General features: G+C 30.5%; 2 protein-coding genes across 2 annotated transcripts; one reads left to right on the plus strand and one right to left on the minus strand.

Annotated features, from left to right (window-relative positions):
• Positions 1-1,392: 1,392 nt before the first annotated feature.
• On the minus strand, positions 1,393-5,212 carry LOC105632661 (trihelix transcription factor GT-3b). The gene is made up of 2 exons (XM_089716745.1): positions 4,761-5,212; positions 1,393-2,415 (listed from the first exon to the last, which is right to left on the minus strand). The coding sequence occupies exons 1-2, from the start codon at positions 5,076-5,078 to the stop codon at positions 1,819-1,821; spliced, it is 915 nt and encodes a 304-aa protein (XP_089572871.1). The 5' UTR covers positions 5,079-5,212; the 3' UTR covers positions 1,393-1,818.
• Positions 5,213-8,723: 3,511 nt separating this feature from the next.
• On the plus strand, positions 8,724-15,334 carry LOC105632660 (uncharacterized). The gene is made up of 3 exons (XM_012215098.4): positions 8,724-8,883; positions 14,832-14,988; positions 15,098-15,334. Exons 2-3 carry the CDS (start codon positions 14,833-14,835, stop codon positions 15,143-15,145), a joined length of 204 nt encoding a protein of 67 aa, XP_012070488.1. The 5' UTR covers positions 8,724-8,883; position 14,832; the 3' UTR covers positions 15,146-15,334.
• The last annotated feature ends 4,144 nt before the right edge of the window (positions 15,335-19,478 follow it).

A 19,478-nucleotide genomic window follows, 5' to 3' on the forward strand; every position in this document is an offset into this window, starting at 1 on the left:
CGTTTGGTTTTGGATGCTAGCATTTAGTGGGTTCGGTAACGAGTTGTAATAACGAAATCAAAGTTATTTATACCGTTAACGTAATCAAACGCACAATTTTGAAGCGATATTTTTGTTATGGACCTTTAGAAACGAAAATTTTTGTTTTGTTTACCAATATCTTAACATATAAATTTAACGGTGTATTTTGGCAACATCTTATAACCTCTTAAAATAATTATGACTCTCATCGAAATAAATTAATTCACTCTATATTTTTACATTTTATCCGCGGAATTAGGAGCCACAAACAAAATAAGGGCATTTAAGTAATTTCACATCAAACATATTATGAGCTCCTCTTGCCTAATTGCAATTTCCGTCCTAGCGACTAGCTGCTTCCAGCGTCTTATAGGCCTTTTTACCTTCTCGACCTTTTTGGAAAAAAATTGACTTAAGTTGAGATTAAGTTAGCTCATTTACCAATACATCAAATCTAATAATATTCAATTTAAAAATTCATCGAATTTTTTATACACATAAATATAATATTTTTTTTATGCTCACTCGAACCTTGAGCTTCAAATCTCAAATATTTATTGAACCAAATTCAAGTTTAAAATTTTTTAAATTGAATTTGAGCCTCAAATCAAATTTGAGCCAAGTTCAAACTTTTATCGAGCCGAGCTCAATCTCAAAATTTTCAGGTAAGTTTTAAGTTTATCAAGCTTTGAATGGAGCTAAATTTTATCGGCTCGATTCAACTTGTTTACACCTTATTTGCACCTAGTTATATACCAAGCTAATTTGATGAAAATAAGAGTCCTAAATAATAATAAAAATTTAAAATAACCATTATTGATTGGGTTGGTATATGGTTGGTAGTAATTTCCATGGACATTAGACAGTTGATTGCAAAATTTTATGTAGTATAGACACTAAATTGTAAAAAAAATTTACATTCAAATAACAAAATAAAAAATTTAGACATCAAATTTATAATTCTCCCATCATATAAAAATCTAATAGTCAAAAGATTGAGTCCCACTTGTAAAACTTTGGAATCATATAAAAACCTATTTCATTCCCAATTATGTTATATCAAACATGGGAAAAATATATACCTAAATACTTTCATTGCCAAGAATGCCATGCCATTTTGATAAAATAGCTTCCGGACGCTGCGATTTCAAATCAATACGATGTGTCAATAATATAGAAGGAAGGAATAATATATGATGATCTTGACATCACCTTGGAGCATCTTTATTCAATAATTGCAGGCAGAACCATTACAGCACGGAATTAACGATAGCCTCAGTTTTCCTTCAATCTTAATAGCCCAAGATTTCAGAAAATAACATTGCATGGAACAAAACACAAATACTCGGACCAAATGAGAAAAATTACATATACATATAACGAATCAATTTAATTTTGATATTCTTCAAAGAGTAAAATGATGTACAAGTAAATCTTGCCTCTAAAACCAAGTATTTCCCCAGGAGATGTAAACATAAAAACATATCAATTCTTCACCCACAACGAATTTCTCTTAACACAAGTAAATGTCAAATTAGCCTAAAAAAAAGCACTGCACTTCCACCTTGTATGCCAAAATTGATAGCTGTTTGAAACAAGTTTCCTGCTTACAATCTCTCTCTCTCTCTCTCTCTCTCCCTTTTCTTTTTTCTACAACAAAACATTCACACACACAAGAAAAGGGTTTATAGTATTGTCATTTTTTTACTAGCTGTATACCTTCTTGCATTGACTAACAAAACAAATAAGCAATGGAGAGATCGATGATCCATGAGAAAGCATACCAACCCATCTACTTCAGATATCATTTTCATGAATTAGTTTGTTCAGAAGAATAGTCAACAAGGCATCTCTCCTCTCAGCTCTGCTCTCTTCTCTTATCCGCCTCTGTTCTTCCCTCTCCCTAAAAGCCTGCTCAATCATTAATCTTTCTCTCTCAATTTTCTCCATCGACTGTCTCCATTCCTGCTCAAACAACTGCTGCTCATGAGCACGCCTTTCCATCATCTCCCTCCATTGCAACTCCATCTGCTGTTGCCATTGGAAGAACTCCTTAAGCATTTCGTGAATACTACCAATGTCAGGATTTGAGGTGATGGTTACTCTTGAAGACATATCTGTTAGAATTCTTTCACCCTTTCTCTTACGAGAATTAGTTCTTGCTAGCCTCTCCTCCCCACCACTACCATTTTCATCTTCATCTTCATCTTCTGAGAGTTCATTCAATGATCTGTCCACGCTCATTCTCTTTGCCCTTTTCTTTGCCTGGGTAGAACCTGCCTCAGATTCAAAAAGCAATCGCTGCATGTTTTTTGCCCTTTCATTAAATACTGTATGCAGTTCCTTGAAGAATGGACAATGCAGACCATTCTCAGGGTCAGATGTCTCCTTCCCCTGTTAAATTGATAGAATACAATGTTGCTTAATTAAGAAGAAAAAATGTTTTATGCAACATACATACATCTTATGCAAAGAAAATCAATTTCATGAAACAAGAATACTATGAATGTCTAAAAGCACTTCATTTTCCAGTTTTACAGGTTTTAACTTTTATGTTATGGGATTTAGCACCAGCAACCATAACATGGCTGGAAAAGTTAGTTTCTCTTTGGAATCCAAAGCCACAAATATCAAATATTTTCACAGTGACCAAGAGCAACAACATAAAAAGATAAGGCCAGCAGAAGTTAGTTTGTTAATCAGTTTTTCTAACTGTTTCCAGCCACCTATTATCATAGTTTATTGTGGGAAAATCAATTACTAGTATACTATTTGATATTTTTGGTTACTTAAAATTAGAAGTTACAGCTTACAAATTTAATGTTTTTATGTGCTTGATAAATGGAAAGAGGCTTAGTTGGGATAAAAGTTATTTTGCATTTAATGTACTAGTATAGCTATATCTTTGCCAGCAGCTCCAATCATTCCTTGTTAAGTAGCTTATACACATATATGTTTCAAGTAGCTTAAGAATTGTCAAGAATTTCTCAGCAAATTCCTTTACTACTACGTTTTGTACGATGAACTGAAACAGAGTTTATTTGCTATAATCTAGAAAACTAGTAATGCCTCCCTTTTCCAGGCCCAACTCGAAATGCTATTCTGCTGAGTGATAATCTGACTTGTAGAATACGAACAGGTGTTGCAATAAAAATTGCTTAAAACTAGTGTAGCTGATGCTAAGAAGTTGAAGTGGGAAACTAACAACTTTGGCAAAACTCTTTCCAGTGTATAACCACCGGCATCCGAAAGCCCATTGGGCTCCAACCATATTCGGCCCGAGTACTGCAGAGCCTATATAGGAGGCTATTCTCCCAACATAGAAATTTCCATACCAAAGCTTGAAACCAAAGCCTTTGGTTAATGGAGAAGTCCCAACCAATGTTGGTAAAAGGTGATGTCAAATCTGGAGCCTAGGAGCAACTAGTCAAATTCTATTAACTTTCATTTAATAATTTGAGCTTGTAATGAGCTGGACTTATCTTTAACACAAAATGTCACAAACTTTTTAGAGAAGATTGCTCCAAAATGAAGAATTTGCTATTTCAGCTATTGGTTTGCAAGCTTCAATGCTGGTGAGCTGCCAACAAGTGACTAAGATTGGCAAAAATCGGTAGTCTATAAGCAACCAAGATGATTAAATGGAACAATCTCGCTATTGAAATGATTACCCCAAGTATTTTATTGAGCAACGACAAATACTAAATACTTGGGTAATCATTCACATAGCAGGAACACCAACCACCTCATCTCTCCAAGTCTTATGGAATGCCAGAATGTTATAAATGCTTCTATCTATGTAACTAACAACACAATGATCCACGCTATTTTTGGCCTCAAAGTAAACCTTCAGCTACTCAATGCATTGCACACAACTACTCTAGTGAATGAAATGAAATTAGACTGCTCAGCATCCCCAACTCCTAGATTTTCTTGCTCTAAAACTTCATTTGCTGCTTTTATCTAGCTCCCCTTCCCCTGCAGTCAAAATTATCCCACTCTCTTAAGGTTGCTACCAATTGTAGGAACCCTTTCGGCATTGTTACAACAAACATGTTCATAACAATTTCTATTCTACAGCCAAAAAATAACCAAAAGTCATTTGTTACTGAGTAAAAAAATTTTGAAGTAAAAAGTTATACTGGTAAAGTTTGTTGGTATAATTATTAAAGGGCCTAAAGGATGGTGTAAAAATAGTAGAATATTGATTAAGTATGTTTAATTCATATTCGTGCATAATAAGGGTTAGAAAAAGATGATAAACCATAGTGACAGTAATAGTGGTGAAGACTCATCTATAAAGTTCTTGGCGAAGTAGTGACTAAACCATACGTTAAAGAGCACAAGGGAAATTTATTTCAAGTTGAACAAGTTGTGATTTGCATAAAGTTAGTTTTCATTCAATGAATCTTACCCAATTATGGAAAACGTTATGGAATAATATATATGTTTACACTTTCTAAATATAAGGTTTCTCAGTTTATCATCAAATGCAACAACTTTTTTTTTTATTCCACAGTTTTATTACATATGAAAAGGGCTTATGCTATTTAGAACTCTTGAGCTAAATTGCATTTGCTTACAAGCATCATATGTATAAAATCTTCTGCATATATTTGATTGAAAATATATATAGCCTAAAATACTAGAAATGATTACCAAAAACAACTTAAAGGAATATACCAAAAAATTTGAGAAGCAATTATAGCCATAATCAAAAGGAATAAAAAAGATGATACCTTGTAACGATTGACGAGATTCTTCCACTTACATTTGCACTGGTCGGGAGTCCTGCGGTATCCTCTTTCTCTCATTTTAGCACTTACAATCTCCCAAAGCGCCTTATTCCTCTTTGCGATGGTGAAATCTTTCTCCAGCTCCCCTCGAATCCCAATCAAGTCCTTCGTCTCTTGTTCCGTCCACTGTAGCTGTTGCTGCTGTGAGACCCTTTCTCTTGACACTGACGGCGACATCTCCTCCGTTGGACTCACCATTGTTGATGCCGCCGGTATGCTTACCGACGGCCGGAAGGAATTGTTGTTCCCGCCTCTATACATCAATAAATTAACGTTCTACAATACCGTATTAGGGTTTTTCAGATTCTTTCACCACTCTCTCATTTAAGTTTATAATAATAATAACAAGCGCATATTCTTTCTTACAAGAGCGGTATCTATTTTCATGAGTGAAGGATGGGTTGAAGAAACTGGCCATCGTTTTTGCTTCATTTCACAATTTTTGCCATTACCAAAAAGTTACTGTTTTATGGTTAAATGAAAATACAGCCTGAATGTTGGTTATTTTTGTAATTTAATCATTTATTTTTTTCAGTGACGGTGGAGTTCATATTGTGACACTATTAGCACCACATCACCGCCCCATGTTAGAAAAAAAAGGTTAAATTACTAGAAAAATCTGATTTTAGCTGTATTCGCAATTTTAATCAATCTATTCTTTTAATTCAGCCATTGATTTTCTGAATTTATTTATTTATTTATTTTTAATTTTTTTATAATTATTTAATTTTAAAATTTATTATTTTTAAAACAAGTTATTTTCGATTACAAAAATTTTATTTTTTATATTTCAAAAATTTCGAATTTAAGTTGAATTGGAAAATATAGAATATATTTATGTGTTATAATGTTATTTTAGTATTTTGAAATTAAATTGTTGTTTTTTATATAAGTGTATTAATTATTAATTAAGTGAAATAATTAAATAATAAAATTTACATGGTAGACTAATTAACTGTAATTTGAAGACTCATTTAAGAAAAAATAAATTTTACATGATTAAACAATAATTAATTATGTGTTAAGTATGTATAAACAAATCACATGATATTGTCAAAATAAAAAAAAAAAAAAAAAAAAGCTAAAATAGCAAAAACAACCAAAAGTTCAAGTTTTTTTCTTTATCGTTTAGCCTTTTTTTATGTAGCATGGTGATGTGGTATTAATGTGTCAAAATATGGAACTTATAGCATAAATTCACTGTAAGAATTGTCAAAATTATAAAAAAATTATAAACTTACAAAAATAAATAAATTCAATTTTTGTTTTTGTTATTTGGCCTTTTAATTTACCTAATTGACTCTCTTCCTCTCCCTTTTGTATTTTGTTTTTGATAATTTCTCTATTCAGCAACCACCTTGACACAGTATTTAGGGTCATCACTATTTCTATTATTTTATAATGCTTAATTGTGCAGCTTTTATGTTAGTGTTTAGAATTTATAAGTAAATTATAGAATGTTGCTCCTTTTAGTCTTATTAAGGAAAATTAGTTGGTTAAATAGTTAATTTGTATTTATATTTGAACTTCAATGACCTTGTGATCGTTTTATTTGTAGTTAAAAACAATATTTCAATCAAATATTATTTTAAAAAAATTTAATTAGTATTTTTATTTATATGACACATTAAAAAAATTAATATAACATCATATATATAAAAACAATTAATATAACAGTAATTGCTACCGAAATTTTCTCAAATACTAACGCTCATCCATTAATTACTATTATTAACTAATATAAACAACTAAGCTAAATGAATCATAAAATAAATAATTTTATCGAATAAATATAAAATAATATTTGTGCCCGTACTTACAAAATAAATAAACAAAAATATGCTTTCCTAAAAAATTATTTTTAATATATATTTCCTCAAAAATTTTATTTTAAGTTTTAACCGATTTTTTAATTTCAACAAAAAAAAAATTCAACCGGTTACCCTAATTGTGCGGCTTAGTGAGCTTAGACCAAAATCAACAAAAGAAAAAACTACAGTATGATCTCGTGATTTGTAAAATATAATTAGTTCGTCCGTATGCATTGGAAATAAACTAAAATTTCCGAAATAATTTTACTGGTAGTCCCTCCACTTAGGACCTCCACTAGTGTTGACCTTCGGCCAATTCCGATCGGTTTAAGTAAAATTTTTAAAAGAATTTTTTTGTGACTTAACCGAATTTAATCAAATTAATTTTTTAACTGAACTGAATTGAACCATTTTTGATCGAATTAATTTTCATCGTTAACCGAACAGAAATTAAAGAAAATGAAAACTTAATTAGTAAATCGAATTTAATCGAAATTTATGATTAACCAACTTTAACTGAAATAAAAACTAATCGAAATTATTAATCACTATTTAATTAAAATAAAAACTGAAATATTTTTAATTTTATTATTTACTTAATCAAAACGATGTAGTTTTAAAATTCGATTAATTTGATTAATTCAGTTAAATTAAATTTTAATCGAATTTTTAACCAATCTATCGAAATTTTAAATTTCTTTAACTGAAGTTTTAACCGAATATTTTTTCACCGAAATTAATTGGCTGAATTAATCAAATTGGTTGAACCGAATGGTCACCCCTCATCTCGGCACTTAATTGGGCTTACACTTCTATTCGTAACTTTAAAATGCTTCGACTTTAATTCTATAACATTGAAAATGTCTTTGACCGATTTAATTAATTACACGTGGCATATAAAAAAAATTAAAACAGTTTAGGTGGCGTATTACTTTTTTTTTTGTTTTAAAAATACTTTTAAATAGTAAAAAAAATTAAAATTTAATTGATATAGTATAGATATAGATTAATACCATACCCAAATTTTAGCTTAACTGCTCTTTTTATTCCCTAAACGTGTGTAGCGGTTGTTAAAAATTCACAGCATTAATTAAAAATTAAAACAAAAAATAAAAATAATTATCTAGTAATTGAAGCATGAAACTTTAACCATTTGTCTGTACCCCAATGATCCAGTGACCTTACTATTTTGCCAACAAATAAAATTAATTTAATTTGAGTAAATGGTAAAACCTTTCTATTATTATAAATTTACAGCTTAAAACCTAAATAAATTAATAATGTATTTCTTAAAACCATTAATAAATTTTTAGATTTACCAAAGAATATAATTTAATTTTTAATCATTATTTAATTTCAGGTAAGTAATGTAAATTAAGTAATTTATTTTTTAAGTAATAAAAAACATTATTTTTTTAAAGAATACTTTTAAGTAATAAAAAAATAAAATTTACAAATAATTAATTGATTTATTTTAATTTTTTATTACAAAAGTATTTTTAAAATAAAAAATATAATATGCCACATAAACAGTATTTTCATTTTTATATGCCACATGTCATGCCATTTGGCAATCCGCGTTGAAAAATTAATTAAAATGGCCAGACATTTAAGTGTTACAAAATTAACTATGAACATTTTTAAGTTACAAATTGAAGTGTAGACACAATTAAGTACATAGGTTTTAAGTTGAGAGACCACCAATAAAATTAACACAAAATTTTTTTATAGTTTATTTCCGTCAGATTATAAATCTTTTCATTCAATTTTTATATTTTTTTTATTAAGTACTATATGAAATGATAAAAATATTATTTTATTTTAAAAAACATAGGAACAGACTAGATGTATTTTTAAAATATAGAAACTATATTTTAATTTTTCTGATATAATATTTTAGGATCTCTCTTTTAATCTCGTGTCTTCTTATTGCTTAATGAAAAAGATACAAAATTAGACAAAAGAATCTAATAATACAGAAGCAAAATATAAAGATAAATTGATATATTTAAAAAAAAAAGAGCGGATAATACTAGTTGTAATTCAAAACTACGAGATTTATTGTAATTTTTTTCTTAACAAAAAAAGGATGACGTCATCGTACGTTAATAACCGGGTGGAATCCAAACCCTACCCAATTTCATTTCCGAATTCAACATTGTCATTCTACGATCATCTTATGGTCTCGTTGCCCAGCAGAGCCAGGTTTCTGTAACGCTAGATTCAATCGACCATTGCCTGCTTAATCTCGCAAGGTTAGTTTCTGTATTTCTTTCACAAATTTCTTATCCCTGATTAGTATATTAACAGTCAGTTTATGTGCTTTTAGATTTAGGGTTCGATTTATAATTCGTTTATTGTGTTTCTGGTTGAGGTTTGTGATATTCCTAATTGGGTGTCGCTCAATATGGCCTTTATCTGCTCGTGTATGGTGATTTTGTTGATCTGCCCTTTTATGTCTGTGATTCTCTGTTTTGATTGGATTTTAGATGAATATTCGGAAAAAAATTACATGATTTTTAAGAAATAGGGTTCCATTCTTTCATTTACGGCTTACTCCACCACCTCCGTTCCTTCATCCACCGTTTACTCTTTCTTATCATTCATAGATTGCTTGGTTCACAGGTACATATTCCCTTTATTTTTTAATCTGTTCTGTTTTATGTTTTTTTAGGATTTGCTTCTTCTTTTTTTTTTTTTTTTTTTTTTTTTTTGGATTTATTTGTGATGGGCTAATAGGGATAATTGAGCAATATAGGTTGTTAATTTAACATTTGAAATAGATTGCTTTTCAAAACTATGAAAAGAAAAAGATCTAAAATATGTGAAACATATGCTTTTAACTAAATATTGAAGTTACCTGTTGATTGAAGTCCTTTACTTCAATTAATTCGGGCATGGTAAATTACTAAGAGTGGAATGATTTTTGGAAAGTGCTTGTGAAATTCCTGAAAGAAGAGGGAATTAATTAGGTGAATGACTAGATTGACTGATGTCAGGGAAGGGTGGGGGAGAGGCGAGTTTTTGTAAGGGACATAAAGGCAACTGGTCTCTTTTTCTTGGCATGATCTACACCCAATTTAAGCATGTGGATTCCACTTGATGAAGCTTTGGTTCTCCTGTATCTTCTTGTTGTGCACTGGGGAGTGACATGGATATCCTCCCTGCTCTAGTTCTTGGGATTTGATTTCTTAGTTTGATTCCTATTGCTTGATGATATCATGTTTCTACTTTCTGGTATCATTATAAAATTTAAACATGTCCTTTTCTGTCCGTCCTAAATGTTTCTCCTCTCTCTCTCTCTCTCTCTCTCTTTCTATATATATATATATATCAAGCCTAATAACTCTAGGTTTTGAATGTCATCTCATTCTCATGATTCTTAATCAAACTGAGCCGCTCTCATTCCTACTCTCACCAGTCACCATACTTTTTTTTAAAAAAAAAAAATCTCATCATTTGAATCTCATTGCTTGAATCTAATACTGCTAATCTCACCAGTGTCTTCTTGTATGATTTTCTTCTTTTTGATTTTAGATTATATTTTTTATCTGATGCTATGCCTTAAACAAATTTGGCCTTTTTCATGCTGTCATTGTTTGGTCATGCTATTGGTATGCTTTTTCCCTCCTTGTTTTTCTTGTTTTAAGACATTTCTTGTACTGTGTTTTGTTACTAATTTCATTGCTATAGTTTTGGTGAATATGATACTTCTTATAATCCTATGTAATTACAGTTCTGATGGAAAAAATCTCTATGATTTTTATTTTTAAATTTTAGAAATTCTTGGTAATTGAACTTTTATTCTTGCAAAACTTTTCTTCCATTTCTATATTCAATTATTCATGCACCAGAGGATGTTTCTTTTTTTGGGTAATGAAATTAACCCATTTTTCTATTTAGAATGACTTGTGCGGATAAATTTATCTTACATTGCTCGGTTCTGCTAATTTTTTCTTTTTCTCCTTGCAATGAATTAAGGCTTTTTTCTTTTTTCCTAAAAACCACTACTATTATAGACTTTTCATCCTTATTAGATATTTTAATCCCATTCTTTTTAACAATGTGTTGAACTCTTTTCCGCTATCCCATAAAGTTTATCCATTATTCCATTTTGGGATATTCCAAAATAATTGGCCAGTTTTATTTATAGTATGCACTTAAATTTTTTTTCCCATTTTACCCTTCAATAAATTCACTTTTACATGTAGTTTCATTGCATCTTATGTGAATTAGGAATGGCAATGGTAGGGTTCGGGTCGGGTAGTGCAATAACCAAACGCAAACCCAATCCATTCTCAATCCCTATGTCCTACCCAATACCCTATCGGGTAGGGAATGTTATACTCATCTCTGAATCCAGTGGGTTTGGATATACCCACGGGTACTCGTTATGCATAGTTAATCATGGGTATCGATAGTGTTTTTAGAATCGTATGATTCACGATTCAAATCGTACGATTCGTATCGAATCTAATGGAAAATGATATGAATCTTATTGTAGAATGAGAAAGAAGCCTGAATCGATCGAATCAATTGGAAAAAAGTAAAATAAAAGAAAATTGTACCATGCATTGTCTAATCTATGTTTGTTTATTGAGAAACAAGTAGAAAATAGAAGAGAGAACATATACGAAGAGAGGAGGAGAACGAGAAATAAAACAGAGAATTTGAACAGATATTACTATAGGATAAATGACTAATTTTTTCATATATGCATAGTAGACTATTTGTAGCGCACTTTAATCACTGTCACATCACAAGGGAACAAAATATTTCCATTTAAGTCCAAACTAATTCACTCAGTTACTATTATATTCTCTGCAATTACAATCAGGTAATGACATATTATATGTCATTCAATTCAATTTTATTTTATGATTTGCATTTGGATTTTTAATATTTTTTGAATAAAATTAATAAGTTTTAGTTGAACAATCGAATCTTATGATATGATTCGATTCTCGATTCTCAATTCAAAAAAATAGGGATTTCAATTTTCGATTTGACAACTATGGGTATTGATTACCCACGGACCCTCGTTTATCCACTTACTCATATTGTTTAAAAATTAAATTATATAAAATAAAAAATTAATATGAAAATATGAAATACCTAAAAAAATATGAAAATAAATTAATATATAAATAAATATTCGAACAATGATAAATTAACATTTTAATTCCAAAGTTAATTTTCTTATCATAATACTTCACTCAAATGTAATGATAGTGAACTCTCTAAGTGTTAATTGTAACAAAAATTAATTAATAGAATAACTTAAAAACTCATCTAACAGAATCACTGCACGAATATTGACACACCTTGGACTTCACAAAGAAAAAGAGATGTGTAATCATTCTCAACACTCCAAATCACTATTATCATTATGATTTTCTCCAATGATTGAAATTAAAGTTTAAATCAAATATTGGAAATTAAATTTGAAATTTCAAAATCTAAAATTTTAAAATTTTGATCAATTCAAATTCATATATGAAACTTAGAGTGAAGTTATTTTTCACTACACTATATTAAATTAAAAGTAAAATTATAAATTTATATAGATAATGTACTAGAAGTTACCCAATTTATTAAAAATTTCATATTATAATTTTTAAAACATAAAAAACTTTTAAATCTCTCGGGACTTGAATTTCGGGTATGAGATCAGGTTCAGGTTTATTATAGCAATACCCATATCCTACCGATATCTAAAATAAAACTTTCGAATTTTACTCATATTCCACTTAAACCCAGTCAAAACCCTAAGTTTCGGATTTGACTGGGTTCAGGTTGGGTACATACGTGTCTGGTCGGGTTGATTTTGCCAACCCTAATGAGAATGAGGTTAGAAAAGAGAAATACATAAATTATCACTATATAAATTGCATTTTCTTAAAATTTGTAGAAAAAGAAACGTGAGAATCTTTTTGGATGGAGGGAATATTTTTTTCCATATGGGGTACAGAACTGAATGAGCTAATTATCTTATAGTCTTGTCTTCAATGTCAATTCTTTTCATGCATCATTTCATTTTGTACCTTATATGCAAGTTCAATTTGTTACTTAATAAATTGCAGTCTATGTAGTTTTCTTGTATGAACTCGCTATTATAGTTTGTTAATTATAGATAGAACTCATCATTATCATCAACTATAAATGTTTTGTTCCGACGATATAATCTTGAATTTCCATGTACCAAACAAAAGTCGTGTAGGATCACTACTAACCAATTGCACACGTCTGGAATTTAACATATTTAATTTTTGTTAGTCTATTTTTTTTTTCCATCTTAAAAACATAATCTTTATCAAGGATTTCCAATGCCCATCATATCACCATCCAACAGCCTGGATTTGCTTGCATCTGAACTTTTTCGCCTTACATGATGTTGTCTACTTGTGTAAGCAAGCATAATCTCAATTATCATGATATTGTCAAGTAGGAAAAACCTTCTTGAAAATCATTAACCTGCTCTTTAGTTAAAACATCATCAATCTTAATTCTTAATTATATTTCCTTGAAGCAAATTAGTTATCAACAAAGCTACTTAAGCAACTCATATATGCGCTTCTTCCTCAAACTCAAAGTGGTTAGATAAAACTTGTATGTTGTTCATAGAATATTTAATTTAATTTGTTTGGTCCATCGATTGTTTAAAAAGGTACTTCAATGGTCAAGCACATACGTGTATTGGAATTTTAATATTTTGAATGCATGCTAATTTTTTAAATGATTGAATGTCAATGGTCCATGTTGCATTATAGTTGTCTCTTATATGTGTGAAAAATTAACTTTGATTAATTTGATTGCGTGGGATTTCTTTTTTATTAATTTGATTCATTTGTATAGATGGCTATTGTTGATTCATTTGTGTACATGAGTAGCATTAAAATTCAAATTCTAGTTGGAAGAACTTACAAATATATCATGGAGCTTAAGTTAGAGCGCATGTAATTACACAAAAATGATGACATTTGTCCTTCTCATCTAATTCTGTAACTTAGATGATATTTATATACGTTTTATTTGGAAGAATTTGCATGGTGCTTATTGCTTATTTAGAATTTTTATGTATTTGTGTCTATTTTACAAGAGTTTTAAATTTTATTGTTGTGTTAATTATTTTGTTTATGGCTTTTTTTTTTTTTTTTTTTAAGATTCTTGAAGAACATATGCATTTTGTTTATTTAGAATTTTTGGGCCTGTGTGATGAAGTACAAACCTGAGGTTTAATTCCTCGACCTATCGATTGAACTTCTCGGAATCCTCTTTAATTGATTGAAAAGGGTGACAGCCCTAAGGAGTCCTTAGAAATAGAAAGCGAACGAGGACTCCCATGGTCATGATTATTGACTAAACTGCCCTTCTTATTTGATTCTCCTTGCCGACTGCGACTCTGAACGAGCTAACATACATGTTAACTGGGTCATGTTGGTTTTTTGGATCTGTATGCAACTCATTTAATCAAAAGGGGCTATGCGTGTCTTGTTTGTGTAACCCATTTAATTCTCATGTTGTGTTATTGTTCAAATATTTGACACGATTATTAAATGAACGGTGTTCATATTGACCATAATCATATCATGTGTTAGATGAATCCATGTTGAGGAAAGGTAACATAGTGGAGTGAGGAATAAATTTATGAGATCTAATTGCATGCAATTCACTTTTCTTCTGCATGTAACGTGTGGTGGAGTTCGTAGACTGTTATGATATTGCTTTTAAGCTATTTATGCTGGATTAATTGGGCATGTGAACTGCATTTCAAAGAGAAACATATGAATGGTCTGTTGAGTTAAGAGTGTTGCATCATAAACAAGTTCTCACACTGGGTTTCAAGTTCTTTTTGAGGTGTTTGATAGGTCATTGTGCTCTCTGAGTTCTGATTGGTTCCCCTATATCTACTTTGGTGTGTATTGGGGAGTGCCATGGAGATCCTCGCTGCTCTAGTTTTAAGGATTTGATTTGTTAGTTTGATTCCTATTGCTTGATGCAATATGTTTCCACTTTCTGGGTATATGTATCGTTACCTTTTTCTTTACACGTCATGTATATCTGCCCTATATCCCTTTCATTATGATATTAAATATGGTTTTATTCCTATATAATGATCTTATCTTATCTAATTCAATAAGAGAACATGGCAGAAATGTGTTCATGTTAGGGTTAGCTTTCTTACATTTTAACTCGAATGCAGGATGTCAGAACCACCTTTTAGACCCCGGGAGAAGCTCCTTGAGAAGCAAAAATATTTCCAAAACATCCACAAGCACACATATTTGAAAGGACCTTATGACAAGATCACATCTGTTGCCATTCCTTTAGCTTTGGCAGCTACTTCATTGTACATGATTGTGAGTCTATTTACATTTATAAACTCTCAATGATTTTCAATCTCTACTTTTGTAAAGAGATGAGTATCATGTTTCTTTATTATAACTTTGTCACACAATGCGTTTTCAGGGTCGAGGGATTTACAATATGTCCCATGGGATAGGGAAGAAGGAATGAGGAGGCTGTCGGTTTAACGATGGGCTACATGTTTTCTGCTCATATTTTGAAGGATTATTTGCTCTTGAACATGGACCAATGTTGTTTCTCAAGGTTATTTTGTTTAGTGCCTTCAATAATTGCATAGTTGCAGACTTGTAGCTACCAATGGAAATTGACACTTCAATCTTGATGGTTTTATTTTCTGAATCCTTAATATTTCATCTTTGAATATCAAGGTCGATACGTTGGCTTAGTCAGTCTTGGCTCGTTGATAAACTACGCGAGACAATTGATACATTTTTCAGTGCATGGCAAGGATCCCATAGGTGGATGACCATTCTCTTATTAGGAAGTATACTAGGTATTCAGTGGGCACTCCAAACCTATGACCAAATTGTCAAAATGTACGTTGGCAAGGTGAAGCCAACTTCAACTACAAGCAGTGCTGACTTTTTAGTAGTCAGGTAAATAAAAAAAATAATTTGAAAATTCAACTAATGGCAATTGAATAGAAAGAATTATAAAAAAGTAATGTAAAACAGGATATGAATAAAGCGATTTATCAACTGCTTTATTCAAAGCATTTGAAGGCAGAGTGGAAATTTATTCGGCTCAACCTACTAAAAAAAAAAAAAGAAAATTACAAATTGTGTATAATAAAAAAAAAAGAGAAATTACAAATTGTGTAGTTTGGGAAAAAGAGAGGGTCTGTTGCGATCCGTCACCTTGGTTGCTCCGGCAGTACAAGGACCTGGGTGTTTTTATTACTCCGGCATCATTAAGATATGGGTATTCTTAAGGCCGTTAAAGCTTATAGTAAGCATTAGGATCTGGATGTTCTTAAGGCCGTTAAAGCTTATAGAAAGCATGAAACATAAATAATATATGTATTTCTGTATTCACGTAGGACTTAGGGCTGGTAATCAGTTTCAAAAAAGAATTATCTTAAATAATTAACAAAATATATATATATATATATTTTTTCAAGTCAAACGGAAAAGTAAGCCATTTTAAAAGGAAGTGTATTCTCCTTAAATGAGAAAAATTTTTTTCTAGATATTAGCAGACTTCGCATAATCTTTTAAACACATTTGTTTAGACATTGATCATCAGTGGTTACTATTATAGACCATCACTAATAATCACCATTCACTAACCTCCAGCATGCTATTCGTCATTCCAAGTCTGCCACCAGCATTGATCACTAATGTCCAACACAATTTATTATTTTTACGCATTTTTTCTCAGATTTAATAATAAAATTTTACAATATGAAATTTTTAGAGTTATATATATTTTTCTAGTTTATTTAATTAAAAACTAGATTGTTGTCACAATAATATCTTTTAATTAATTTTCAATATTGTCACAAAATAACAGAAAATAGATTGTTGTCTTAACCATTAAAGCTTTTACGATTAAGTTTATTTGGTAGGAATTTCTTTGCCACAATGTAAAATTTACTATTGTAACTAATTTTTTTTACTTTATTTATTTGAGAATGAATTGTTATTATTTTCATTGTTAATTTTGCCGTGGAATATCTAACAAAATTAAGAAATATTTAAATATTTAAAAAATATTTAAATAAAATAATTGACAAAATCAGATACTTTTCCTTTTTCTTGTAGAATACAATTTACAAGCGGAATTTGGCTTGGGCTTGTATTTCCTTCTTAGTCAGGAAATCCAGCTTGGTGTGTTTTTTAATCCCTTGTCTGCAACAAATAAATTTCACAAAATTTTTAAAGAATTTATTTAGAAATTCGTATTTTTGTGTTCGGAATGAAAAAAAAAAAAAAGGATTTCAATTTTAAGAATTCAATTCTATGGAATTGAACATAATTATACCAAATCCACAAAAATAGATGAAATTTCCAAATAAATTACACAAAACTAAGTCATCGAACTTTATAAGACAAAACTATCATTCGCCTTCTATAATGTCATTTTTTTCAATTTTTTACTTATTTAAATTATTTATTCTGTCAAATTTGGTCAAAACCATTTAAAAAATTTATTTTTTAGAAAAATATTTTCTTGTTATTGTGTTTTATATTTTAATATTTTCATTTTTTTTGTATTTTTTATTATTGTGGAGAGAGATTGAAGTTCAATACAAATTTATCACTAAATTAAATGTAATAATTTTATTAATATTATTTTATTTTATATATTTATTTTAATAAAATATAAAAAAAGTATATATCATAACATAAATATAATTATTATTTATTATTTATTTTTGTGAAATTACTATTTCAAAGATATTTTAAGAAATAAAAGCAAATGAATTTTCAATTATGAATTTATTCTATGTACGATAATCGAATATAAAAATTCATTTACAAATGAATTATAGTAGAATTCGTTTACGAATGAATTTCATATTTTAAATTCATTTATACCAACCCATAAATTGAGATTCTATAAAATGGTGTCTATTTTTCGATTTGGATGAATTGTTGTTTCTGCCAACGAAATGGCGTCCTGCTCTTTGACTCCCAAGCGTCAGCCTTTGTGTTATAGTGGTGGTACCACCATCAACGATATTCCTGAAAGTTTACTGGTTGAAATTGGTCCACCTTCCATTTAAATTAGCCAAGCAATCTATGCTTGTCTCTAAGCACTGGTACGCTCTCATGTCTACTCCTTATTTCACTCACCGCTTCTTTCAACTCAATGATACTTCTACTCTCCTTGTACTCTTTGAAAACTACGAGGAGGGAATCCAAAAACTGTTGGTGATGTCAGAAAAAACTATTTTCTGATCTCCTTACTTACCTTGCGAGCCAGTTGTGGTAGCGTGTTGCCAGGATTTGTTACTGTATAGCCCTAGGCTTCTAGGCCAATCTGTTTATTATATATGTAATCCACTTACGAGAAGAAGGATTGAACTCCCACCTTGTCCTCCTCATGATATTCCATCGGGCCTTGGTTTTACATTCCAAGGCTGTGGGAGTAGTTTTAAGTATGGGGTGGTTAGGATTCCATATTTTGGAGGCCACCGCAATGGCTTTAAAGTTCAGATTTATACTTCTGATTTTGCTGCTTGGAGTGAAAACATGTTTACTTGTAAGACTAAGATCTTTAAACGGTTTTTATTGAACCGTGGTGGCATTCTATATAAAGGTATGCTGTTTTGGATTGCTAATATGGATGTATTTGATGGGTCTAGATCCATATAAAGAAGGTGAATTCCCTCGTTTAATTCATCGACCACCAGGATATAGAAGATTTTCCTTTGCAGTTGACAAATGCCTTTGAGTTTGTCAGGGAAACTTAAGATATCTGGAGACTGAATGGGATGATAGAAAATATTTTTTATCCATTCGTGTATGGGATCTAAAGGATTATGAAGAAGTTGAATGGGGTTTGAAGCATGACATTAGCTTCTCTAGCTTGCAATACAACTACAGTTATTGTTTGATTACTCGGACTTTGTTAATCTGTTTACTTGCAATCCCAACAATAGTGACATTGTGTACCTTGTGACGGGTTTGTGCACAATCCTATTGTGCAACATGCGAATGCAAACAGAGATGTGATATGTGTCGTTGATGATATGCTGAACAATTACTGTTACAATGATGCGTTCATCTATGAACTTCCTTGGCAGCCCACTTCCATCCCTTCACTCCCGCTGCAAAACGGGGCTCATCATGTTCAAGGAAAAGATTAAGCTAACCAGGAGGTGTTTTTCCTCCGGAACACGGTGGTCGTTTTGATCATGCTGCTGTAGTGTGCTCCTTTGTGAAGGAAGTTATGAAAGCTATTGGATTGTTTAAGTTGCATGGCGATGGGTCCTTTTAGCTCATTATCGATGGGCACTTGGACAAGAGGTTTTGCTTGCAATTTGGGTAGTTGTTCTATCTTAACAGCTGAGTTATGGGAAATGTTTCTAGGCTTGCAATTAGCTTGGGATTCTCGTATGAGGCAATTAATTGTGGAAGTCGATAGTTCTCAAATATTTGATTGTATTGTTAGATTATAATTTAAATATTTTTAATTGGAAGAGGTAAAGAAAAAGAAAAATATATAAGGAGTGATGGTCTGATTGGTCTTTTCTCTAAAAAACTATCTTTGTATAGTTGTTATATTCTTTTATAGTTGTTATATTCCTTTATTTTTGGCAATGATTATATTCTTTGTATAGTTGTTATATTCCCTTACTCTTAGTCGTAATAGATGCACCCATCATAGTGTCGTAGCTTTATAGTCGTTATATTTTATGGTTTCCATCGTTATCTTTTGTAAATCAAATGTATTTATATTTGGCTATTCATGCCTAAGAGAATATATAATTTTGCTTTCTTTTCGTTTTCATTTATGTGAGGAGTAAGATGTCTCA

Source organism: Jatropha curcas, chromosome 11, assembly GCF_041381405.1.
Source record: "Jatropha curcas cultivar XTBG-Jc1 chromosome 11, XTBG_Jcur_1.0, whole genome shotgun sequence".
Classification (NCBI taxonomy): Eukaryota; Viridiplantae; Streptophyta; class Magnoliopsida; order Malpighiales; family Euphorbiaceae; genus Jatropha; species Jatropha curcas.